Source organism: Equus przewalskii, chromosome 25 (genome assembly GCF_037783145.1).
Source record: "Equus przewalskii isolate Varuska chromosome 25, EquPr2, whole genome shotgun sequence".
NCBI classification, from domain to species: domain Eukaryota; kingdom Metazoa; phylum Chordata; class Mammalia; order Perissodactyla; family Equidae; genus Equus; species Equus przewalskii.
In genome coordinates, this window is record NC_091855.1 from 37,460,470 (window position 1) to 37,485,953 (window position 25,484).

A 25,484-nucleotide genomic window follows, 5' to 3' on the forward strand; every position below is an offset into this window, starting at 1 on the left:
TCAGAACACAGCCTCACTGCTGTGACATTCCCGCCAGAAGAGGCAAAACCCCGTTCCAACCACGAGGACCATTAGGGAAACCCACCTGGAGGGACATCCCGTCAAATCTCTGGCCTGTACTCAAGAAGGTCGAGGTCAAGAAGAAATGAGCAATAGTTCCAGCTTAGAGGAAACTAAAGAGACGTGACAACTGAATGCAATGTGTGATCCTGGAATGGATCCTGGACTGAGGGAAAAACTATAAAAAAGACTGTGAGTGGCACATTAATACAATGGAGTAGTATCCTGTGATAAGAAGAAATGAGCTATCAAGCCACAAAAGACACGGAAGAAACTGAAATGCATGCTGTTAAGTGAAGGAAGTCAATCTGAGAAGGCTACAGACTGTGGGAGTCCAGCTATATGACATTCTGGAAAAGGCGACACTACAGAGACAGTAGGAGGATCATGGCTGCCGGGGTGTCTAGGGAGGATGAACAGGTGCACCACGGAGGATCTTCAGGGCAGTGAAACTGTTCTGCGTGAGTCTGTAATGGTGGATAATGTCATTATACATTCAACAAAACCTATAGATGGTACAACACCAAGAGTGAAGCCTAATGTATACTATGGACTTCAGTTAATAACAGTGTATCAATATCGGTTCGTCAGTTATAACCAACATTCATTCTAATGCGAGATGTTAACAATAGGGGAAACAGTGGCAGCGTGGGGCGAGGCGAGGGGGTGCATGAACTCTCTGTATCTTCTGCTGAATTTTTCTGTAAACCTAGAACTGTTCCAAAAAAATAAAGTCTATTAATTTTTTTAAAGGCTATTGAGATAGCCTTAAATTTTTTAATATGGACTATGGATTAAATAATAGTATTTCATCAACAGTGAATTTTACCCACACTGATTCTGATAACTGGAGAAAACAAAACAGAGAGAGGCCCCGACGACAGAGGCTGAGAAGGGCCGGCAGAGCCACTGTGGGCGGAGAACGCGGTCATCAGCCCCACGGCTGCCCACAGCCCGAGCACAAGACGACAGAAACATGTCTACTGGGCTGTGAAGAGGGAGCTGCTGGTTACCTCCTTGGGAGGGATGTTAAAGAAAGTGGGGGGTGGAAGGCAGGTGAGCTGACAACGGCAGGAGGAAGAAATAGAAAGAACGAATGTTGATAACTCTTCTCGGGATTTCAGCAAAGACAAGCTTCAAAACCTTCATGTCCCAAGGTTAGCACTGACTCTGTCACAAATCTGCGACCGCCAGTCAGTCTGGGTTCAGAAGATGGATGGACAGACAGGACCCCAGGGATGACGTAGCACACAGTTTGAGGCCTGTCCCCAGCTCTCTCCTTCTGAAGGTCAGAGACGGCATGGCCCCAGCAGAGCCCAGGTCAAAGGCAGATTTGCCCAGGAAGAGCCGGATTTGACTTTCCCTGGAAGTTGCCCAGTGAATCTCAGGAAGATAGAGTTAAGCTACGTTCCCTCTGCCCCCACCCTACTGGGGCCTGTTGCCACTTAGGGAGGAGGGGCCAAAGGTCACTCTCCTCCCACTAGAAAGGAGAAGGTGGTCGTGAGCATCAGAGACCAGCACGGTGTTCCACACAGCGGAACTAGCCCAGTGCCCAACACACAGTAGGGAATTTTTAAAAAAAAATCATAGTTATTGCAAAAGTTATCTAACGAGGAAACTCACGAACGCTTTCTGCGATTTGGTATTACAATATTTCATCTGATCTACGACACTGACTGTAGGGGCACCATCATTTTATATACCACTGAGAAAGAAAAGAACCAGCAACCAAGATGGAGGTCTGAGGGGAGACCCCACATAAAGCTGGGGTGCCACAGGGCTGCGCCTTCCGTGGAGATGAGGAATAATCCCGCCTCCCAGAAAGGAGAAGCAAGGAAATTCAAGGTCTTATCTTGGCACGGGGTGAGCGGTGAGAAAGAAAACTCTCCCGCAGGATCTGAACCACAGGCTGGAGATCCCGGAGGTGGGTCGCCTGAATTTACACAATCAGTGTGGTCCGAAGGAAAACAAAACAAAACGCAATCCGCAAGCACAGCATGTTAATTTAAAGAAATCTCAGGTGGGTAGTGTCCTGGGCTGTGAAAGGAAGCCAACCCAAATCCTTGCAGGAAGAACTAGATTGCAATGAGACACCCCAAATCCAGAGACGGGAAAGTGTGAAAAATTATGAGGCTTGAAACCTATGACCTATGAAATATGGTCAAGTAAATAAAATGCCACTCCTGGGTCGCTCAACATCTGGATCGATACCCCCGAGGCCACAACATGCAGTGCACGGGTGGAATTTGCTCCACTCTCCTGCAAATTGGCACCTGGGCCCTGCCCTCATTTACCCAGACAAACAGCAGCATTTGCAAATCTCTTCCCCAACTCGAAGGTGGTCTCAGGTGGGACTGCATCTCTTTCCCGGGCCAACACAGGAACGGAGTCAACTCACGGCCCAAAGCAACTTGAAAAGCAATTACATTTCACGTGTCTGGGTGTGCAGGCAAACAGATCCGGTGGCACTGAGCTGGCAAGCGTGTAGGCAGCTGCAAATTTAATAAATCTTAATTATTCTGTTTATACAAACAAGCAGGCTGAAGCCATTGACGTCGTTGGGGCTTGCAATGACTTGGTGCACGGAGAGAAAAAAAGCATGGAGAACCAACTGCTCATAAATAATTAGCTTTGGGGCAGGTTTTTTTCCCTTCCCTTGACTAAAAATAATATATGGAATGTTTTTAAGTTGGCAAGATTAAAACCTCTGAGGACAGCACCTATTTTCTGTCTGTCAGGCCTGCATGTGTATGTGCATACGTGCACGTGTGTGCATAGCCCTACACGCACACGCACACACCCCAACCAGCAAGACAACACCAGAAGCAAACCAGAGGGAGGACTCCTCTCCTGGAAACGTTGCTGCTCCCTTTATTCTCATAAAGAGAAGCAGGGGCAGTGTCTGCAGAAGTCTCCAGGGTCCTGGTTTACAAGGCAATTAAGAATCTACTATGTGCTGGTTGTTAGGACAACTTTGCCTACAACTAGCTCTGGGGACCCTCATTTTATTCACTGGAAAACTGTGGTTAAATGACTCGCCAGTGGTCACACATGCTAACGGGGGAGCCCGGATCCGAACCCAGAGTGTAAAGCAGTGGTTCTCAAAGTGTGTCCCCAGGCCAGCAGTATCAGCATCACCTGGGAACTTGCCAGAAATGCAGACCCTGGGCCCCATTTTAGACCTAAGGAATCAGAAACTCCGGGGGTGGGACCCAGAACTCTGTGCCTAAACAAGCTGTCCCACAAAGGAGCCTGGGACGGCCTCTACATATTGTCTCCTCCTTCACAAGAGACTGAGACCCGTTAGCTCAAAAGACAGCCAGCACCGAACTCAAACTTTCACACATCCCATTGTTTTAAACATCTCGAGAAGAAGCAGACGTTTCGGCCATTCAGAGCCTGCCTGCTTTGCATACCCCAGGAAACTGCCCAGCATCCGCCAGCCAGAGATTAGGCAAACCCTGCAGCTGTAAAGGCCCCTAGGGCCGCTGTCCTTCGGAGCTCCCGGACCAGAGACTGAGCACTGTCACTGAGCAGCAGGAGCTAGACTCCCCCGTGGCCCTCTCCACCCAGCCAGGACGCAGTCTACCGGGGAAGGTCTTTGCTCTTGTGTTCACTGACGTATTCCACGGACCTGAAACGGTGCTTGGCACAGAGTCAGCACTCAGTAACCATTTGTGAAATGAATAAATGGAGGAGAGACCGCATAGAGACACAGGTAACGAACATCCACATTAACCCGATTACAGCCTGCCAGGAACCTGAGCCTGCGCTGGAGGGCCGGGGTCAGCCAGCCCAGTGTCCCCTACTCAAAACATTTAGTGAGCGCTCACAATGTGCTGGGTACCAGGGGACCCAGAAGTGACAGCCATGGACTCCGGCCTGGCAGCTGCAGAGATGGGGGCTCCCAACCAGTGAGGGGCTTAAAGTGCGGGAGCTAGAGGCAGCCTGGACACCCGGCTCAGCCCCCATATCCCATGATGAGCCACCAGGCCGGACTGTGTGGGCACCCTGCCCTTCCGGATGCTCTTCCTCATTTCCCGGGGAGGCTCTCTGTTATTCTAAATTTGGGGGGAAACCAGCGCTGTCGGCTCTCAGAACTGCAAACAACAGATCACACGATCTTCACGGTTGGTCCATGAAGTCAATAAAGTTGGCATTGATATTCCATTCTGCGGACGCGGAAGGGAACCCCCAAGAGGCATGGCAACTTGCCCGAGGCCACAGAGCTGGCTGACGTTGGGCCCAGAGCACAGCGTTGGCCTCGTGACTGCCCCGCCCTGTCCCGGGGACACCCACTCTCCCACAGATGGGAGCTGTGAACGCCAGCTGGAGACCAAGAAGAGACCCTGCTGTGCGAAGCACCCAGAAATGCAGACCCCACGGCCTGAGAGATCTCCAGGAACCTGTGCTCTTTGGGGCAGAGCACGCTGGAGCTTCACGTCATTACGAGCCAAGGTTTGGCAGGAAAACAGGTGTGTTCTCTCGGAAAGGTGGTACTGAGGACATCAATTTATACTGGGCTTCTCCAGAAGTGATCAGACCTGCTAGGGCCCCGGGATGCTCCCTCCAGGGCACAGCGTGGAAGGTTCAGATACGAGCTTTGGAGTGAGAAGTCAGAGACCACTCAGGAGCCAGATGCCCTTGCCGAACAAGTCATCCCAACCTTGCCATTTCTCAGTTATCCAGGTTTAAGACGGAGGGAATAATGCCTCTCCAGTATTGACGGGTTAAGTGAAATGCCCTAACCACCACTTGGCACAGGTCCTGGCACACAGTGGACAGTCAATAAATAGCATCTAGAAGAACAGTAATTATTACTCATTATTATTATTATTTCTATTACTGCTGTTATTGTTATTGCTTTGGCCCGCAAACACCATGGAAGTGTCTCTAAGCACTTCTTAGTGGGCCTAAGTAGAAACACCTGCCTGGTAGAACATGCAGGCACAACCATCCCTTTCTCTTTTGTCCCCCACTGAGCCCCATATGCCCATCTACCACTCGGGTGGCCACGTGGTCCCGTTTGCCTGCAACGGTCCGGGTTTCTTAGCACAGGCCTGGTTTACACCTGTTGTCACAGCATCATTATTAATAGTGTCCTGGTTTGGGATGAAAAATTCCAGGGCCCCCCTCGATCAAGCTCCTTTCGCAGCTGAGTACACTCTGCATGGCCCTGGGCTTCCTGAGAGCGAGGACCCGGGGGCCCAGCACAGCACAGCCCAGAGCTGATTCCCCATAAATGTTCCTCAGACCTCATGGAAGCTTCCAGAAAGCCCAGGCGTCCGGCCCCAGCGACACAGGCCCGCCACCCCCCAGACGCCCGGCCCTCTGGCCGCGTGGAGCAAATGGCAGACACAGTACCTTCTGGAATCCCGTCGTCTCCCCTGGAGAACTCTGTGTCTGTTATTTTTAGGGAACGAGAGGAAAAGGGGGGAAAAAAAGAAGTTAAGTGAGTGAAACTGAAGTCCCAACAGGGCCTGTAATGGAATATTCATTTTGTCAGGGGAGTGTTTCTCTAAAACTTCTGGTCATCTGGACAGGCTGAGCCAGCAGGTGATTCGATTTAATGAGCTTTTTAACACACTTCAGCCCAGGTGGGATTCCGTCTGGGCCGGCCTGGGCCCGGGCGGGCGGGGCGTGCGGCCACCTGGCTGGCGCGGGGCTGCCACCTAGTGGCCGATATGGCTGTTTCGGGGCCAGCAAAGCTGGAGCGCCAAAGCTTGGCGTCTGGGGTCTGAGGGCCGGAAGGGGCCCTCCGAGGCCACCTCAACACCCCTCTTCTTGGGCTAACCTCTGTGCCTCAGCTTCCTCATCAATTCTCAGGGAATAATAATAGTTCCTCCTTTATGGGGTTGTTATGATGACATAGCATTTCACAAAGGCTATTATTATTAGTTTAGCTATTATTATTGTTTTGTGTGAGGAGACATGGGGGCCTAAAGAGGGAAGGTGTTTGTCCAAAGTCACAAAGCAGGTTGGTGGAGGAGTGGTACAAGATGCTGGGGCTCCCGGTCCCCAATCCAGCATTCCCTCTATCATGCACCCAACACCAGGGGGCATTTAATGCTGGCTCTGCCTCTTACTGGCTGTGTGAACTTGGGCAAGCTTTTAACTCCTCAGAGTCTCTGCTGCCCCTCTTGAGACTGGAGACCCCATTACTCTGGCAGATGGCTGCTGGAGGACCGAGTGGGAGAATGCACATAAAGATCCCAGCTTCGTAGGTAGCAAAGCTGTCATTACCGGGGCTCCAGCCTCATCGGGTGGCAGGATGGCCAAATGACATCTTGCAAGCCAAGTGCCTAGGACCCGTGTGTCTCTCTCTCCTCTCTCTGAGTGGTCACTTCAGCCTGGTCCATGGAGGCCTGGAGCTGAGTGGATGTGGGCCGATCTATGTCTCCCCGGGGCCTGGGACCTGCGCATCCCTAGCACCTACCAGCAGGTGGCTGGAGTCCTTGAGTTTGGACTTGTACAGCATCCACCGGTAGCGCAGGTCCTCCAGCTCCTCCGAGGTCTCCCTTGCTGGCCCGAGACGAAGGAGGTTCTCAAAGAGATGCTGACCTTCTGGTACCCGAGCCTCCAGCTCCTGAGGGAAAAGGCAGTGTCATATACACCTTCCAAATGGCCCAGATGGCCCCACCTGGCTAGTGAGGAGGAGCCAACCAAATTGTACTTGAGAGGTGGCCGACAGAACACACGAAGTGAGAATCCCACCCGTGCAAATTCCAGCCAAGGCCAGGCACCTGCTCTCCGGAATGTTACAGAATGGACTCCAACCTGACATCCTAGAGCTAAGACCCCAGAGCGCTTGACACAAGAGTTATCATCACGATAGAAGCCGCCATTGTTAAACATGTCTTTGTGCCGGCCTGTCGAAGCCGGGCAGACTGATGTCGAGATTGGGCCAATTTGTCTACCAAAACATAGTATTGTGTCGCCGCAGGATGGCACCTTTATCCTCAGGACTCCTGAGCGCTAGTGTGATGTGGGGGCATGAACAGGGCTCCAAATCCAAGAGCCTGGGTTTAAATTCTGCCTTTGGATCCTGGCTCTGCCCCATCCTACGAGCTGTGTGATACGGGGCACACTGCTTAGCTTCTCAGAGCCCCTGGAATGTGAGCTCTATAAGAGCACTGAGGCTTAACCTGGGGACCTGCAAGTTGTCTCTAATAAGGCCGGAGTTGGGTGGTGGTGGCAGGAAACGAGAGGAGTGGCCGAATATGAGGTAGGAGGTGGGCAGGAAGGACTTCCTGGTCACGGTCAGTGAGGTCCTTGGACGAAACCTCTCACGGAGAACAAAATATTAAAACATTTAGACAGCATGCAGAGTTAGCGAGAGAGAGAGGCACATTGGGGCTGAGAATCCAGAGAAGCAAGCCCAGTGTTCGGGCTGCTTGTGCCCGTAGGACATCTGCCAATCCGGAAGAAATAGTTGTGAGACAGATCTATGCTCTCGGCAGCCTCACAGGCCCAGGGAGGCAAAGGTCAGCCTCAGCCCTGCAGAGGTGCAGACTCTGATAAACCACTCCCCATTGAGCTGAGACTCCAAACGGTGATTCAGAAGTAATCTCGGGTAGTGTGTGGATTTGCAGCCCAGCTTACGTCATCTCAGCGACCCAGGGAGCCTCTAGCTTTGACCTTGGATTCAGTGTTTTCAGAATGTTAAAGCCCCCACTGCCTGGCAGTCACAAACAAAGTCCTCTCCGGAGAAGAGATGATCCTAAATCTCAAATCACTCTTACACCTATTTTGTCAAACACAATGTCCAGCACATAATTAAAGCAGCCACACACATATAAGAAACCAAGAATGTGCAGAAACATTCCTGAAACGGCTTGAGATATTGAAATCACTAGACACACTCTGTAAAACAGCTATATTTACTGTGTTTGAAGAATTAAAAGATAAGCTTAAAAATTTCAGTGCAGATCTCGAAGCTATGAAAAGCGACAGATCTCTAAAGAACCAGGTAGAAATTCTAGAACTGATAAGTACCATGTAAGAAGTTGAGAAGATAATAGACATGGATAACAACAAGTGGGGCACAGCTAAAGAGAGAATTAGTAAAGTGGAAGATGGGTTAGAAAAAACTATCCGGAAAAGGATATGAAAAGACAGAAGGATGAAAAATACACACGAGAGAGTAAGAGATATAAAGCACACAGTGAGAGGGAATAACATACGTTTAAATGACATCACAGAAGGCGAGGAGAAAGAGAAAAAGGCAAAGGTGGTATTTTGAGAGGTAATGTTGGAGAATTTTCCAGAAAGACCCTGGACCACCGATTCAAGAATCCAGATGAATCCCAAGAAAGAAAAATTTAAAAAAATCCAAACCCTACCATAACATAATGAAACTGCAGAAAAATAAGGAAAAAGAGAGGTAGGCTGGAGCCATGTGGAGACAGGCCTTGTGTGATAAACTTGGGGGGTCGAATGCGAGACTGAAAGCTTTTCATTAGGGGAAGGACAAGGTCAGACTTGCAATTTTGAAAGGTTACTCTAGCTGCAGAATGAGCCATGACCTGGATGGGGGCCCAAGAGGAAGAAGGGAGGCCAGCTTGCCATAACCAGGGTCAAGAATGGTAAGCGCCTAGACTAAGATAGCGGTAGTGAGGGGACAGAAACAAAAAATTTCCAGGAGGTGGAGTCAAGAGGGCTTGGTGACTAATTAGATGTGGGAGCAAAAGAGAAAGATTTGTGGTAGATGGATTGCAGAAATGGCTGTGATCCCCTTGGCCCCCCTCCTCCCTGTCACATCCACCTCCTTTGCAATATGACTTCAGAGTTCTTCCCATCAAGAGGTGGAATCTATTTTCCCTCCCCTTGAACCCAGGCTGGCCTTGTGACTTTCTTTGTCCAACGGAACACAGGGGACGTAACATTGTCCCAGTTCCTAGTCTAGGCTTCAAAACACCTTGCATGCTCCCTCTTGCTCTCTTAGACCCTGCCTCTGCTACGAGAAGCCTGGGCTGTCCCACAGGAGGACAGGAGATGCGTGGTCCATCTCATGCTCGTCTCCAACAGCCCACCAACCCCCAGAAGTAGACCATCCAGCTGATCGACAGCTGACAGCAAATAAGGGAGCCCAGCCAAGACCAGAGGACTGCCCAGCCGAACTCAGCCTAACGTGCCAACCTTCAGAATCAGGAGTTAAAGAAAGAGCTGCTCTTTGAAGCCACAAATTGTTGAGGTGCTTTGTTACCCAGCAACAGCTGACTGATAAAGGAGTCATGATTCATGGTGATATTTTCCAAGTTGGGGAATACACAAGTAGGCTGAATTCATGAATGAATGAATGACTCTTCCACAGTTCTTCTACAATATTTAACCAAAAAATTTTAAAAGCCATTATTTATACACAAGCAAGAACAGCTCATGAGCTATGCATGTGCTCCTTTTTTTTTTTTGGAAAAACTCCCCTGGTGGCAATCACATCTACAGCGCAAACCCTATGGGCAAGGGGCCTTTCCTTGGGGACAAACCTGCAGCTTCGTCTCTCTGGTCCTCAAGTCCTTGGCTGTGGCAGTTCTCATGGCAATGATTCTAACCAGCTTGGAATTTTCCAGCTGCAACCACTGCTCAAAGTTCCTCAGGAGCTGGGAGAAATCTTCCTGGCTGCCCCCTTCTTCCTGGAGCAGACCTGCCTGCGGGAAAGCACAGCATGACCTGAGCATCAGAGGTGAAAACAAGCCGCTGGCCACGCGTCCCGGGGATTCCATCTGAGGCAGAGGAGTGGGGATGAGGATGCCCAAAGGGTGATGAGAGGGACCTGGGGGGATGAACAATGCATCCCCACTCAATGTGGCCATGTTCAGGGGCCAAGGACATTCCTCACTGTCACCTCCCTGGTCTCCTTGTGGCAGCCACCATTGTCCCTTACCAGGTTGGCTATAATAGTGGTCACCCTTCTGCCACTCTTGTCCCCTTCCAGGCTCTGTGGCCAGAATGATCTGTCTAAAATTTAAGTCCATTCAGCTGAGCCCTCGCTTACACACCTCAGTGGCTTCTCACACTCCTCGCTGTGGCCTGAGAGCCTTAGAGTCTGGCTCTGTGGACCCTGTGGCTTGTGCCGCCGTCCCCCTTCTCTGAGCCCCAGTCCACGGACACGTCTTGGTTCCTTGCGCTCCGGGTCTCTGCACACATTGTCTCGTCTGCATGGAACATCTCCCTCTGCTCCCCTCCTCACCCCAAATCAGCCATGGGGATTCCCGGGGCATTCCGTTTCTCCTGGAGGGGCTTCGCTACCCCACAGCTAGGTTGCGATCACTCTCCTGCAGGCTCCCATATCACCCGGCCCCTCGGCTTTTTGCAAACCCTTATTTAACGGCCTGTGGTCCCCACTTCCTTGATCCTCAAAATGTGCTCTCAGGCATAGGCGTGGCCCAGGAGCCTGCAGAAATGCAGGATCACAGGCCCCACCCCAGAATCCGCATTTTAATACGATCCGAAGGCACATCACAATCTGGAAAGCTCTGTGCTGGATTCTGCGTTCTTGGAGGCTCAGAAGTGTTTCTGTCTTACTCACAGCTGTGCCCAGCTCCACGCACAGTCCTCAGAACATAGGAACCTCAATCCGTGCTTTTTGGATGGAAAAATAAAGGAATGAATGGGAGAATGAACGAATTGATCTGTTCTCCTCGAAGGACAAGGAATGAATTTTTTTCAGTGTGGTTTCTGTGTTTTAAAGGCAGTCAGGAGACGGGACAGATCATAACATGCAGTTAGATAAGTTCTTTTAACAAAATACAACTTATGGCACACAAATCTTGTGTGATTTCAGCGTCCAATCTGGGGCCCGCAGGAAGCTTCCAAGCCTGACACTCTCCTCCGGGCGGGGACAGCTGCCGGTGTTTCTGAGGGTGGGGGCATGTGTGCCCAAGGGATGCCCATGACCTTCCCTGGGGGGCCTGGGTCTGGGGTCTCTGAGTCCCTCTATCCAGCGGCACGAGGGTTCCTTGGGCCTCATCAGACTCAGACAGGCTCAACCGAGACGGGGATGTGGCCAAGTCCTGAGCCGAGCAGGTGGCCCGGGCCAGGGAGGGGGCTTTCCTGGAGACCCCCATCAGTTGACTCAGGACCTGGTCCCTCCCCAGAAGCCCCTCTAGACAGACTCACCTGGCGGCGATACCTGGCAATAGGATCCGTGGGGGTGATGAGAAACCCAGGCTTCGGGATGTTGTTGGTGAAAATCGTTTTCTTCCCCAAATCCACTTCCGTCCTCTGTAGCTGCCGGTTTCTGATGAGGCTGAGAAGACAAACTTTGCCCAGTCAATGCGGTGATAAGATGAGGATTCACCATGTCATGGGAGAAGTAACAGAGGTGGGGCATCGTCGGGTGGGAGGAAGCTTCTGGTCTTCACAAGTCAGTGCCTGTCCTCAGATTTGTCAGAACGTTCCCAAGGCACACGCATTTCCAGTGTCCCAGCTGAGACTCACCTTACCATCATTGAGGTGCATGTACTCACTGATGCGGCCGAGGCCCAAGCCAGAATAGGCTGGAGGCCAACGCCCAAGATGGGACATCTGCCTGCTCTTCCTGCCCTGCTGGGATTGCCAATTGGGCCAGACTGGAGATGCCCAGAGGCACCTGGAGTCATGTCTGGCACATGGCAGAACCCCAGCCTTCTCTTCTAGGAGCACCACCGAGCTCTCCCCTGGATGGGAAGGGGGCATTGTCCGAGACCAGGCCCAGAGCCGGGAGACCCCTCACCTCAGCAGGCTCTCCTCCAGCAGCCTCAGGGCCCGCCACGCCTCCTCCAGCTCCTCCAGCTCCTCCTGGACCACAGCGGCCCCTTCCAGAGAAGACTTCTCCATCACCAGCCAGCCGTGCGCTTTGATCAGGGGCAGCTGGGCCTCCTTCTCTGGGAATTCAGCCAGCAGCCTCTGAAGGACACACACGCACATGCACAGTGAGGTCCTGGGCAGGGGGTCTCTGCTCTGCAGTGGGGCACTTTGGCCTCGCAAGCCTGCTTTTGGGGGTGCAGGGGAGGGAATCAGCTTTTTTGTGAGGAAAGCCATCTTACCTCGACTTCGGCCTCTTGGGCCTGAGCATCCCACAGGCCTGTGTCCCCCAGGTGTGACTCCAGCTTCTGAGTGACCACTGCTATCCACTGCCGCAGCTCCAGCAGCTTGTGGCTGAAGGTGCAATGCTCCCGCACGCTCTGCTGGCACCCGTCCACAAGGTCCTGCAGCACAGCCCCAGGGGGGTCAGGGCACCCTGAGCGCTGGCCGAGGCTGAGACCCTGGGCCATCCCACCCCGCAGGACCCCCACATCTGCCTGGGGCCCGGGGCTCCCCAACCAGAGATCCCAAGCAGTAGGAACATGAGAGGCTGGTCCTTCCTGCTCCACAGTGCAAGGAATTTACCCCGGAACGATCAACTCCGCTTTACGTTTATGCAAAGTACCAGGTCTGGAGGAGGCTGTGGGCAGTCGGAGCTCTCGTCCACCACCAGAGTGGGTGTAAACCGGCACAACCACTTGAGAAAACCATGGGTCGGTATCTACGAAAACTGGACTCAAGCATGCCTACAACCCAACCTTCTCACCCCTGGGTGGGTACCCAACAGATGCAAACATGTCTTCACAAAAGACATGCGTGTGGTGTTGCCTGTAATAGCCCCAAGCTGGAAACTACCCAGTGACCACCGACAGGAGGATGGAGGAACACGGTGAGGTGGGTTCATACAATGGAATATTTTACAGCAGCAAGAATGAACAATGCACACAGCAATCTAATGCACCGTTAGATGAATTTATAACTGTCACGCGCACAGCTGGAAACCTACACAAGGAATACGCTCTGTCTGATTCCATTTAAATAATGCATAAAATCAGGCAAACCCAACCCGTGTTGTTCTAAGCTGAAGGTCAGGGTCACCCGCAGATATGGGGGGTGGTGGGCAGTGACTGCAGGGGCCTGAGGGGCTGGTATCATTCTGTTTCATGCTCTGGGTGCTGGTAACATGGATGTAGCCAGTTACCAAAAATTTACCAAGCTGTACTCTTACACGTCCACTTTGATGTGTATGAATATACTTTAATACAAAGTTTTTAAAAGCAGTCTTGCTTCTTGTCCCGTCCCCTGGGTCAGTCATTGCTCAGCTCCGAGGCTGGGGTCTTGTTTTCCTCTGTCTCCATGAAAGGGGGGCTCTGTATCCAGCAGAGCAGCCAGTCTCCGTCCTCCTGGTCGCCCAGCCTGGGACCCTCCGAGCCCCTCCCCTCAGCCCACCACGGGCCAGTCAGGCCCCAGGGCCTGTCGCCCCCTCTCTTGCTGTGATCCTCGGCTGAGGGCCTCATGACTCTCTGCTGGGCCACCACAGGCCCTGCCTTCCTGCATTGCACAGACACTGGCTGACACCACGCGATGCCAGGCCCCTGAGGAGCTGGGGACACAGAGACGGCGCGGTGCATCTGTCCCCCACAACCATTTGACGAGGGCCTGGAAAATTCTCTAAAACTCCACCTCTCTGTGCTCTCACTACCACCGTCCCCGCCTGTCCCCTGGGCGTCAACATCAGACCCAATGGCTTCAGTGGCCCTGGTTGCTTGGTGGGGTATGTGCCCCCCAGGGGAACAGGAAGATCACCGGGGCTGGGGGCGGGGAGACTTATTAGAACTTATTAGACTGAAAAAGCCTTGAGTACAAAATAAAATAGCAGCTATACGTCTTTAAAGAAGCATTTAAACCATAAATAAAGAAGTAAGATAGAACTGGAATATCGCCATTTTGCAGCCCCCAATGATGCTCCGTTGTTACTTCTTCTAATTATTGTAACGATCCGTCTGGCTCATCGTCTGAGGTGGGCATTGAAGCCGACAGTCGCTGCTTCTACGGGCTCCTGAGGAGCAGGGCCAGGATATTTCTCTACGCCCCCTCCCTCAACCTGGAGATCGCAAGCTGCTAATTTATTAAATGGAACGAGATGAATTCATCTAGACTTTACGCCTCACTCAGACCGATGGGTCTCTATAGGTGGAGCCAGGTTTTCTGGAAACTCACGGCGGGTTTTGGTGGCTGTGATAATGACGGGGTGGGGGTGACGCCAGCAGACACAGTGAGAGCGATGGGTGCCCTCATCTCCCTCTGGGGAGGACAGTCCACAATGCAGAACCACCCCACGTCCCACAGGTTTTCTCATGACCTCTTTATTGGGACCCGAGTTTAGACTCTTACTGCAGTTAATGTACGAACACAAGAGGTTCTGGAGTTTTAATAAACAGGCTGACTTTTCCAGGAACGCATCTATTTTGTAAACCGATGGAAGACTGCGCTTTGGTTTGACTGAAACTTTACCAAGGCCTGTTCACACTTCAGAAAGTTTCATCACTAGAGGTGAAGCCGGCTATGCCACGTGACTTGGCACCCATGGCTGTCACGTTAAGGGGGTACGTTCTGATTGCCTCCTCGTGTCTTCAGTGTGGCCATCTTGGAGCACTCACATATTCAAAGACATTATCTGACAATAATTACTTTCCTCTTATTTCTCTTTTCTATTGTAGAAAAGGTGTTGTATTAGATTTTTAAATGGTGTGGGTAACTTACATGACCTATGAACTGCAAAGAGGAGGATAGGAGTGTTATTGAAATAGGGCATGCAGCGTCCAGTAGGGTGGAGACCCCTGCCCCAGACTGAGTGTGCTTGCCAGGTGGCTGCCTGAGGGCCCCTTTGCATTCCCAGGGCACATGTGCCAAGTAGACTCAGGACTCCATCCGAATCAGTGTCAGGGTGGGGCCTGGAAGCTGCATTTCCACTTGTCCTCAGGCCAGTTTTGAAGGAGCCTCAGTTCATTCCCACTGCTCAAAGGGGACTCCATCTCGTGGGACATGAGAAAGATCCAGGTGGCCACCAGAGGGCACTGCCGATGAGGCTCCCGGCCAGCCGCCGGGACGCGCGTTTCAACCTGGTGATAAGTCAGCAAAAGCGAGGGCCCTCTGCCTGCCCGGCTGCTGATGGGACGGAGCAGCCTGTTGTGTCCCTGGCTCCTGGCACATGTGGAATTGTCTATTACGTGCTGGCTTGCTGACTCATCCATCTCCTCACTAGAAAGTGGTCTTGGCTGTCCTCTCATGCTGCCTCCATCCTTAGGGCTCAGAACACTGATGGGCATACAGAAGGCACTCAATAGCCATCTGCTGAATGAATGAGGAGGGGAAGGAAGGAAAGGAGAAAGAAAAAGAAAGGTGGAAGGAATGAAGGGAGAGAAGAGGGAGAGGTCCCCAGGAGTGCTGGACTCCAGAGGTCTCTGTCACAGCACAGGCCCTCCGGTGGCCCCTTACCTCCAGAAACCTCTGCAGGGCCTGGTAGTCGGCAGAGAGCTGGTCCATTTTGTGCTGGTGGTTGGAGTTCCCCTGGATGAGAGGCCTCACGGCCTCCACCTGCACCCCCAGGTCCAGCCCGTCCTCCTGCAGCCCCTGCAGTGGAAGAAGGAATGATGGGGGGGTGTCTAGGCTTCCTCTCATCATGGATGCTGATCAGGGCGGGGGGCTCTGAGTGGGAGCGATGGGAGGGTCCTGGGGTGGAGGGGCTCCTCCACACCAGCAGTTGTACCATACGGCCACCTAATGGGCCTCCTCCCAGGGCTGGTGAGAATTTTAAAAACGAGATGCAAATATTCTGAGACACCATGAAAGCAAACTGCTGAGATCAGAGGGCATCTCTGGGGACAAACCGTTGTCCGGACTCCTACTTGATGAACACCTCTCGTTATAAAGAATCACATCCCAAGTTTAGTTTTAAAGCCCCCAATACACTATTTTTAATGTTTTCCAAACAACACTCTCTATTCATGTATGAGCTGTGCTCGGGTTTTAAAAAGATAATTGTTGTATCACATGATGTTAAAAACCAGCAAGCTCCTGGTCCAGCCAACCAATGATCAATGATCAGCCTATTTACGGTCTACATGTGTTTTAAAGCATTTCTCTTAAGCCTTAAATCAGTGTATTTAACGGAAGGCTCCTAGACTCATTAGGGACACTTAGTCAAGTAACTTTAAAAACAAATATCAATGTTAGACTTTGGAACCTTGAAGTAAACAAAAGGGCAGCTTGTCATTCTGTTAGGCTCTGAATCAGCAGTTTGGAGGGGCTGAAGGCTAAAGGCCCTGCTGAGGCCGGGGAATCATCAGATAAATCAGCAGAGGTTCTACTGAGATGATAAGTGAGATCTCAAGTACAGTCGAAGTCCTGGCTCGGCCGCCGCTGCCCTGCAGGTTCCTGCCACAGGAGGGCAGCTGAGCACCTGAGTGGAGGTGACTCGGGCCCCACAGACCCCTTACCTGCAACCTCGAAAGCTGGGCCTGCTTCCCAGGAAGGTCCCGCTGGAGCCCATTCTCGGCTCGGACTCTGACTTGTAGGTCTGAGAGCTTCCTCTGCAGGGGCTCAAAAGCAGCCCCAAAATCTTTGTGCTGAGCGAGCAAGCTCTGGAGAGACACCAACAGGCAGCACACACATTAAGAAATTTCCTCCCAGGCACCCTGTTGTACGACCTGACACTCACAACCAGCTGCTCCTTCTCCAGCCTTCTCCTGGCCCACTCATACGCACTCAGGAGTTGGCGTCGCCTCCTCCAGGAAGCCTTCCCAGAGCCCTTGATGGGGTTGGACATCCCTCCTTAGAGTCACCATAACGTCCCTGCATCACAGTTGCTCCGCCTTCTAGAACAAGGGCTGGAAAACTACATCTCATACCACACCCCCCAAATCCCACCAGAGGCTTGTTTTTGTAAATAAAGTTTTATTGGAACACAGCCACGCCTGTTCATTTACCGCTGCTTTCATGCGACCGTGGCAGAGCTGAGTGGCTGCAGCGGAGACCATGGGGCCTGCAAACCCTAAAATGTTTGCTAAAAGTTTGCTACTTGGACTAGATGAGATCACGGATGTAAAGCTCTCGGCCAGTGCTGGGCCCCTCGTCAGAGCCCCAGAGATCACAGCCGTTACATCATTAGACGCTCAGCAAATGCTTGTTATGCCAAAGCATAAACTGTCCACAAGGAGCCATGTCACGTCTTTGGTTTAGTGGAGTCATTTCGAAATGGGTCCCTAGTAGTAAGAGCTCCCAGCTCTCTGTGGTTTAAAGCCTACAAGCGTTTTCTCTGTGTTTTCTCATCTGACGCTCCCCGGCTCTCTGCAGAGAGCAGTTCAGGTTGATGGCAGTGTAGACAGGGGATCCGGGGGCAGGGGCCAGGGGCAGACAGGTGACTAGGAGACCAACTGGACGGATCACACAATAATCTTACCCAGTTTATAGACAAGGAGCCTGAGATTGTGGGCGACAAAGGGACGTGCCCAGGGCCACACAGCGGCAAGGGCTGGAGCTGAGGTTAGAACGCAGGGCCGCCCGCCTCCCGGGAAGAGTGGCCCCCAGCGCCAGTGCCGGGCTCGAGCGCCGAGCAGACAGCCGGAGATGCTCACCTGCAGTTTGCTTTTCCTCTGCAGAAGGCTGTTGAGCAGCAGGTCTCTGTCCCTCATGGAACTCGCCACCTGCTCCAGCAGGGCCGTGGCTCTCTCCTGGCCAAAGACGCTGCTCAGCAGGTCCTTCCGCAGCTGCAGCATGGTCAGCGGCTCCTTCAGGCGGGAGCTTTCGGCCAGGGCCGCCTGTGGGAGACAAGCCTCCTTTAACCCAGAGCACAATGGGGCAGGACCAAGCTCAGGGACAGCGCCAGGAGCACACTGTTCTGCTGCAACTGCTTAGCTGGCTGCACCTCGGTGCAGGCTCTGAGGAAGCAGGAGAGCCAGGCGGGCGGGAAGGTGGCGGGGGGAGGGCGGTCCTGAATTTCAGGGTTAACCTGATTCCTCTCGCGCCCGACATCCCTCCCACTATCAAAGCCTGGGCCAGAATTCTCCCTCCTACAGGTCTCGGAAATCCGCCTCCTCTCCATTCCCACTGCCACTGCCCAAGGCGTATCCTCAGCCTTGCTCACCCAGATCCCCGCAGCTTCCGACCGCCCACTGCCCCTCAGCTGCCCCCAGAATCGATGGTCCACACTGTAGCTGAACCTAAACCAAATCAGTTTGATCCTCTACTCAACAATTGCCCATCACTGACAGCCCCAGGTGGTGTTTGGGACATCTGGAGGGGGCTAAGGGCCTATGGAACACGATCAGTGGAAAATCAGGAAGGCTCCTCAGAGGAGGCTGTCGCCTCCTGGTGGACACTCCCCGATGGGGAAATCTGAGAAGGCTGCTCAGAGGAGGCAGTACTGACAACAGCCCTGGAAGGGCAGAGGGCGTGCTGGAGGAAGGGCAGCATAAACACAGTCGGCCCAGCTGGACTGTAACGTGCAGATGAGAGCCTGCGCTTTGCGATCAGCCGCACAGAGGTCAAGGCTCGCTCTGTAGGGGTCACCTTCCCCCACCATTCACCAAGCCCAGACACGATATCACGGAGGTTAAGAATTCAGGCTGGGGAGTCGCGATCATGAGTTTGGGAGGCTACACACTAGCTGGGAGGCCTTGGGCAGTGCATCACAGCATTCTGGGCCTCAGTTTCCTCCTCTGCAATATAGGGGTAGTCACGCCCCAGCTCATGGGCTTGTCCTGAGGCCTAAACGAGATAATGCCTACAGAGCATTTAACATGGTGCATGACGCAGTGAAGGCAGAGCGAAACAGCTCTTCTCAGCTGTGATCACCTAACCCGCTGTTGTGGTTGAATTGTGCCCCAGGAAAAGATATAATGAAGTCTTAACCTCCGACCTTATTTGGAGACAGGGTCTTTCCAGAGGTGACAGAGACAGAATGAGGTCTTGAGGGTGGGCCCTAATCCAATGACTGGTGCCCTTACTAAATGGGGAAACTCGGACCCAGACACACAGGCACAGAGGGAAGACAATGTGAAGACACATGGGGAGAAGATGTCCACGTGACGGCAGAGCAGAGAGTGGAGTGATGGAGCCACAAGCCATGGAACCCCCATGACTGCCAGCCAACAGCAGACGCGGGAAGAGGCCAGGGAGATTCCCCCCAGAGCCAGCAGAGAGAGCAAGGCCCTCCTGGCCCTTGATTTTGGACTTCCAGCCTCCAGAACCGTGAGAGGAGGAATTCCTGTTGCTTTACACCCCCCAGCTTTGGATACTCTGTGACCGTCGCCCTAAGAAACTACGACCTCAGCCATGCCCTGCTCGGGGGCTCGAGGCTTCCGTTCCAGAGGAACTTCGTGGATCCATAGTCACTCTGGGGCTCGATGCTGGAGCTGAGTCAAGGAAAGAAGGCTGGCAGCTTGAGCCCTGGCCCGTAGAGTCCATCCCACCCGGGCAGGCCGTGAGAGAGAAACAAGCCCTGCTCCCCACCAGCAAACAGCAGACAAATAGGAACAAACCACAGGCCTGGCCCGACTTGTTCCAACCCACGGCTCCATGAAATTCTGCGCCGAGTCCTCGGTCCCACTCTAGAAAGACAGCACCTCTCCTTCCTGCCTCAAGGGGGTCCCAGTTTGCTTTCTATCCGAGTGGGAAGGATAAGGAGGAAATGTAATTGCAAACTGTTAGGGGGAGCACTTGCTGTGAAGTCAGACAGGTCTGGGTCAAAGCCAGCCCTGCCACTTAATGCTGTGTGACCTTGAGCAAGCGGCTTCCCCTCTCTGAGACTTGGCTTCCTCAGAAGTCAAATGACAATAATAAAGTTGTTCTGCCAGCCTCACAAAGCTGCTTCCCGAGCCAACATGAAAACAGGGCTGAGGACAGTAGACGAGAGTCTAGGACCCACCGCACTGGCCCCAGCTTTGCCTCTCTGGAGCAGAGTGACCTTGAACAAGCACCCCAACTTCCCCCTGGTCCCTCATCAGCAAAATGAGGAGAATGGTAGAAATGGAGACAAAGATCTATGTAGGTAGATATTCAGCATATGTTAATTATGACGATGAAAACTGGAAACCCAAATATCTAATTTCAGATACGCTAAATAAACAACAGCATCCCCCTGAATGGAATATTATGCAGCCATTTAAAGTGATGACTGCTTTGAACCATCGTAAATGAAGCTGAGGAAAAGCTCATTTGTGTCAAATGAAAATACCAGAATTTATGACTACATAACATGACCCCCAAGTACAGAAAAATTGTAATAAATTAATTAAAGCTTCTGCCTATTGGTGATCATATCTCACGGAAATGGCTAGATGGATAAAGGGTATATTCAGGATTGTCTGACCTAAAATTGAGGTTTATGACACAGGGCCAGCCCAGTGGCACAGCAGTTAAGTTTGCATGTTTCGCTTTGGCGCCCCACGGTTCACTGGTTCGGATCGTGGGTGCGGACATGGCACCGCTTGGCAAGCCATGCTGTGGCAGGCGTCCCACATATAAAGTAGAGGAAGATGGACATGGATGTTAGCTCAGGGCCAGTCTTCCTCAGCAAAAAGAGGAGGATTGGCAGCAGATGCTCAGGGCTGATCTTCCTCAAAAAATAAATAAATAAAAAAGAAAGGCCGTGGGGCTGGCCCCGTGGCCGAGTGGTTAAGTTCGCGCGCTCCGCTGCAGGCGGCCCAGTGTTTCGTTAGTTCGAATCCTGGGCGTGGACATGGCACTGCTCATCAGACCACGCTGAGGCAGTGTCCCACATGCCACAACTAGAAGAACCCACAACGAAGAATACACAACTATGTACTGGGGGGCTTTGGGGAGAAAAAGGAAAAAATAAAATCTTAAAAAAAAAAAAAAAAAAGAAAGGCCGTGCTCTACGGCTTGACTATGATGACAGCAAACAAGCTCTCATTCTAACGTGAGCCCCAAGTGGACAATCAAGAGAGCAGACACTCCAAAACGCAGGCCCTGGTCCATGGCCGGGTAGTGTGCTCAGTCAGGGGTGAGTAGGGGCCAAGTCTGGTTAATGATTCTCCCCATAATACCAAGTTGGACCGAAAACGAGATGGAGAAAGTGCCCCATGGTAACGGCGGTCCCGTGGCTCATGGGACTGTGGGTGCTTTTTATTCTCTTCCTCACAAATCTTTACCTTCTCCACGTAGGCATGACTTTTATAAGCAGAAGGAAAATTAATATAAAATGGGCTCACACCTGATACTCTCCTGTGTCTCCTCCCACTCTTTGTGTCCAAGATCTCTAGACCCGAAAGCGTTTCACGGGCCTCAGAGCGCCAGGATACCATAAGGCATTGTTGACAGGCAAATGGGAGCTACTGTGTTGACAGGTATTTGTGACAGACACTGTTGGCTGCTCACCCGACAGCCATTCCTCCTTCTTCCTCAACAAGCAACCAAGATTTTGTGTGGGTGGCAAAGTGCCCAGTTCCAGGGTTATGACTATAATTGGTATAAGGCACTCACAGAGATCCCATCATCTCCAGCTAGTGATTGGTCCGAGGATGGTCATGTGACCTGGTCTAGCCAATGAGATGTAAGGGGAGTCAGCTGAGGCCTCTGGGAAGAACTTGCCTCTCTGTTGGAAATGGCAGATGGAGAGTGCCCTTTTGTCCCCATGCCATTCCTTCCTACACAAGACTTTGCTGTTCACTGAGGACGCATGCTTGCAGTGGTGGCAGCCATCTTGGGGCCATGAAGGGGGGCATGGCTTAGAGCTGGAAAGAACTTGAGTCCTGGATGACACTGTTGAGATGTCAAGCCAGCCCTGGGACGACCTGAAGGTCTCTGTGTCTTAAGCCACCATTGGTCAGGTTCTCTGTCACTTGTGACATGCATCCTAACTGATACACAGTAAAGGTAATGACCTGACCAGCTTCTCTATCTCAGAACTGCTCGTGCTTCCACCAGAGGACTGCCTGCAATGGGGTCCCAAAGAGAAGGGGCGTGCGAGGGTTGGTGCAGAGTCCTGGGGTCACACAGGCATCAGGCTTCACCTTCGACCCAAGAACTGAGGATGACCTTTGTCACTGATAACAAGTGTTGACACTTGCTGTGCACACAGGACTCCTGTGCTAGATGGTGCCGTGAACTCTACCTACACATCTGGAGGACCCAGGAACACGCCTTTCCCTGTGAGAGGGGCTGATACGCCAGGCTTGGCTGGTGGCCTCCCCCAGCAGCACCCTCCTGGCAGGACCCCGGTTACCTCAATCTGGGGCAGGAAGGTATGAATGGAGGGCAGGTCTGGCAGGCTGGTGGTAACATCCAGGAGCCTTTGGGCCAGGGCTTTCCACAGCTGCAGGTCCTGCAGAGGCCGCTGGAAACGCTGCCACAGCTCCGTCCCCGTGGCATTCCGCAGCCTGGTGCTCTTTCCCTTCATGCTGCAGGGGCCATGGAAGGAGGAAACCAAGGGAGGAGAGAGTGGGGTCAGTTTGGAATGGGGCCTCTGCCTGAACCCCCAGGGAGCCAGGCTTGCACTGCTGGGAATGTGGGATCCCAAAGGTCTATGTCCCCTGGAAAAAAGTGCACTGGGAGTAAGCCAGTCCTCAGACAGACTTGTAGGCCAGCTCCATGGCCAGCGACCTCAAGCCTTGCAGAGGAATTACAGAGACCCTGGGCTGATGCAGCCTGCCCCAGGCACCTACCAGAAGCAAACGAAATCCTCTTTTGAGTAGGAGACCATCACCCCAGGCCCAAATAATTTTTCAAATGCAATATCCAGCACCCAGTCATAAATCATAAATAGCAGCACATGAAACCTCAGCAAGAGCAACTGGAGGGAACGGGAGATGCTCGCCACCCTGTCTCACCGTCTGCTCTGTGCACAGGAAATTCAGGCCCCTACCGCCACTTAGCATCCCACGGGGGATCCAGGCCCCCGCTCTGGTCCTGCAGATGTGGGGCCTGAGCACACTGTGGGGTGAGAGACACACAGCTGGGGGGAGCTCCCTGAGCTCATTCTGGAGGAACCCCTCCATCAGGCAGAGGAGTGGGAGGTTCTACAGATACGTGGATAGCTGTGCTATGTTGAGAACACCTCTGAGGCTCCCGCAGCAAAAATAGCTACAGATTTCAAATTGACACTGTGCTCAGTTCCACGCAGGGTGGATATTTGATCCGCGGTCTTTGCTGAGCTAGGAAACCGGATATCCTGCCTCGCCTGAGCCCATGGGCTGAAGGGGAGGTAGAAGCTGGTCCGGGACAGGCTCAGATGCTTATGCCATCACCGTCAGAAGGCAGGGGAATGGGGTTTGTCTAGAAAAGCTCTCCCCTTGGGCCATCACATGGTGGACCTGTGCCCTGTGCTAAGCTGCATAAAGAGACTTGATGGAAATGGGTGAATGAGCCACTTAGCATGGAAAAAAGCAAGGTTCAGGTCTCCTTCTGGCAGCAAAATGCAAAACACGGTCAAAGGAGATAGCGCTGAGCAGAGTGACATCCTGTGACAGCCAGTCGCTGGGAGGTGCAAGAATTATTTAAGAGTTAGCAGGCTGCAATGGGACTTCATCAGACTAAAGAGCTTCTTCAAGGCAAGGGAAAACAGGATTGAAACAAAAAAACAACCTATAGTTGGGAAAAAATATTTATAAGTTATATATCCGACAAAGGGTTAATCTCCATAATATATAAAGAACTCACACAGCTCAACAACAACCCGATCAAAAAATGGGCAGGGGACATGAACAGACATTTCTCCAAAGAAGATATATGGATGGCCAATAGACACATGAAAAGATGCTCATCATCACTAATCATCAGGGAAATGCAAATCAAAACTACACTAAGATATCACCTTACACCTGTTAGAATGGCAAAAATATCCAAAACAAAAAGTGACAAATGTTGGAGAGGTTGTGGAGAAAAAGGAACCCTCATACACTATTGGTGGGAATGCAAACTGGTGCAGCCACTATGGAAAACAGTATGGAGATTTCTCAAAAAATTAAAAATAGAAATACCTTATGACCCAGCCATCCCACTACTGGGTATCTATCCAAAGAAATTGAAATCAGCAATTCCAAAAGTCCCATGCACCCCTGTGTTCATTGCAGCATTATTTACAATAGCCAAGACATGGAAGCAACCTAAGTGCCCATCAACTGATGATTGAATTAAGAAGACATGGTATATATATATATATATATATATATATATATATATATATATATATACACACACACACACACACACACACACACACAATGGAATACTACTCAGCCATAAAAAAGGATAAAATCGTCCCATTCACAACAACATGGACGGACCTTGAAGGTATTATGTTAAGTGAAATAAGCCAGACACAGAAAGACGAATTCTGTATGACTCCACTCATAGGTGGAAGTTAAACATATAGACAAAGAGAACTGATTGGTGGTTAGCAGGGGAGACGGGTGTGGGGGGAGGGCACAAAGGGTGAAGTGGTGCACCTACAACACGACTGACAATAATGTACAACTGAAATTTCACAAGGTTGTAAACTATCATAATCTCAATAAAAAGTTAAAAAAAAAAAGAGCAGGCTGCAAGAGACAGCAAGCCCCTCTCTGGGAGATGCATTGGGTGGGGTAAGGGGGCCCCTTGAGCCTGGGGTTCAGGCACGGTGAGTCCACCCACCCTCAGCCTGTCCAGATACCTCTGGTACTCCTGGATGGCTGCGACGACGCCGTCCGAGAGCGGCTGCAGGTCCTGCGGGAAGGCGATGAGCTCCTTCAGCTGCGCCTGCAGCCAGTCCACCCGGGGCTCCTCCGCGGCCAGCGCCGCCCGTGTCGCCTGCAGCACAAATGACCCCCGAGGGGGCAGGTGAGGTTCTGTGACAGGACAGGGGTGTGTGTGCAGGGGGATGAGCATGGCCAGTGGGGGTGGGCCAGCCTGGAAGAAAACTGTGACCAGAGGCAGAGACTGGGGCCCCCGTGAAATCAGCGCCCCCTCTTACGCCTCCTGCTCTCTGAAATCGAACACGGCATTCACTCCTGCAGAGCTGCACTTTTTCTCTCTTACCATTGACCCCGTGGCATCGTCCTGACGAGGACCAGCAGCTAAGAATACAGATAACTAACATCTGGGGAGCACTGACACTGTGCTGAGTGCTCTGGTGTCCCATTCAGTTCAGCCTTGCAAGGATCCCGGGAGGTAGGTCTCTGTGTCCCCACTTTATACACAAGGAAAGGCCGGCTAAGAGTTTTCTGATGGTTGCAGAGCTGGCAAAAGGTGGACCTGACGTCGGAGCTGGACCTGCTGGCTCTTAACCTGCCTCGTCAGCACCAGAGGACGTGGAGGTCTGAAGGTGCTCTGAGAATTGGTTATCGTTATGATCAGGCGGCTAGGATGTTTGCACTGAGCCTCCTGAGCCGCTCCACTCACTGCGTTCCGACGCTCCAACCAGGCCTTTCCCTGCTGTCCTGGGAAGTGCAGAGTTTCACCTTGACCTTGACTCTTGAAGGGCCCATGCGTGGGAGGAGGCAGAACGGGGAAGTGGACAGTGCGTGGCTTTGGTGTAGCCCAGGCTGGCCTGGAAACCCGCCTCTGCACCCCTTCCTAGCTGTGCAAGCTTGGGCTGTCCCCTCATTAGCAAAACAGGCCTTTCCCCCACAGCTTGACAA

The 25,484-nt window shown here is 52.2% G+C and overlaps 1 protein-coding gene across 5 annotated transcripts in view; it reads right to left on the reverse strand.

Annotated features, from left to right (window-relative positions):
- SYNE3 (spectrin repeat containing nuclear envelope family member 3) overlaps positions 1–25,484 on the reverse strand; it is a 100,134-nt gene that overhangs the window by 14,004 nt on the left and 60,646 nt on the right. For 3 of the 5 annotated variants that reach the window (XM_070594169.1, XM_070594166.1, XM_070594167.1), the window contains exons 7-17: positions 24,518–24,654; positions 22,091–22,265; positions 17,481–17,663; positions 16,344–16,487; positions 15,343–15,477; positions 12,087–12,248; positions 11,774–11,946; positions 11,179–11,308; positions 9,546–9,707; positions 6,497–6,646; positions 5,425–5,463 (exon numbers count right to left, since the gene is read on the reverse strand). In XM_070594169.1, the coding sequence (XP_070450270.1) occupies positions 5,425–5,463; positions 6,497–6,646; positions 9,546–9,707; positions 11,179–11,308; positions 11,774–11,946; positions 12,087–12,248; positions 15,343–15,477; positions 16,344–16,487; positions 17,481–17,663; positions 22,091–22,265; positions 24,518–24,654 (1,590 nt within the window). Of the gene's footprint in view, positions 1–2,043; positions 2,553–5,424; positions 5,464–6,496; positions 6,647–9,545; positions 9,708–11,178; positions 11,309–11,773; positions 11,947–12,086; positions 12,249–15,342; positions 15,478–16,343; positions 16,488–17,480; positions 17,664–22,090; positions 22,266–24,517; positions 24,655–25,484 lie in introns of those variants that run through there. The other 2 variants (XM_070594170.1, XM_070594171.1) reach the window with 1 other exon arrangement.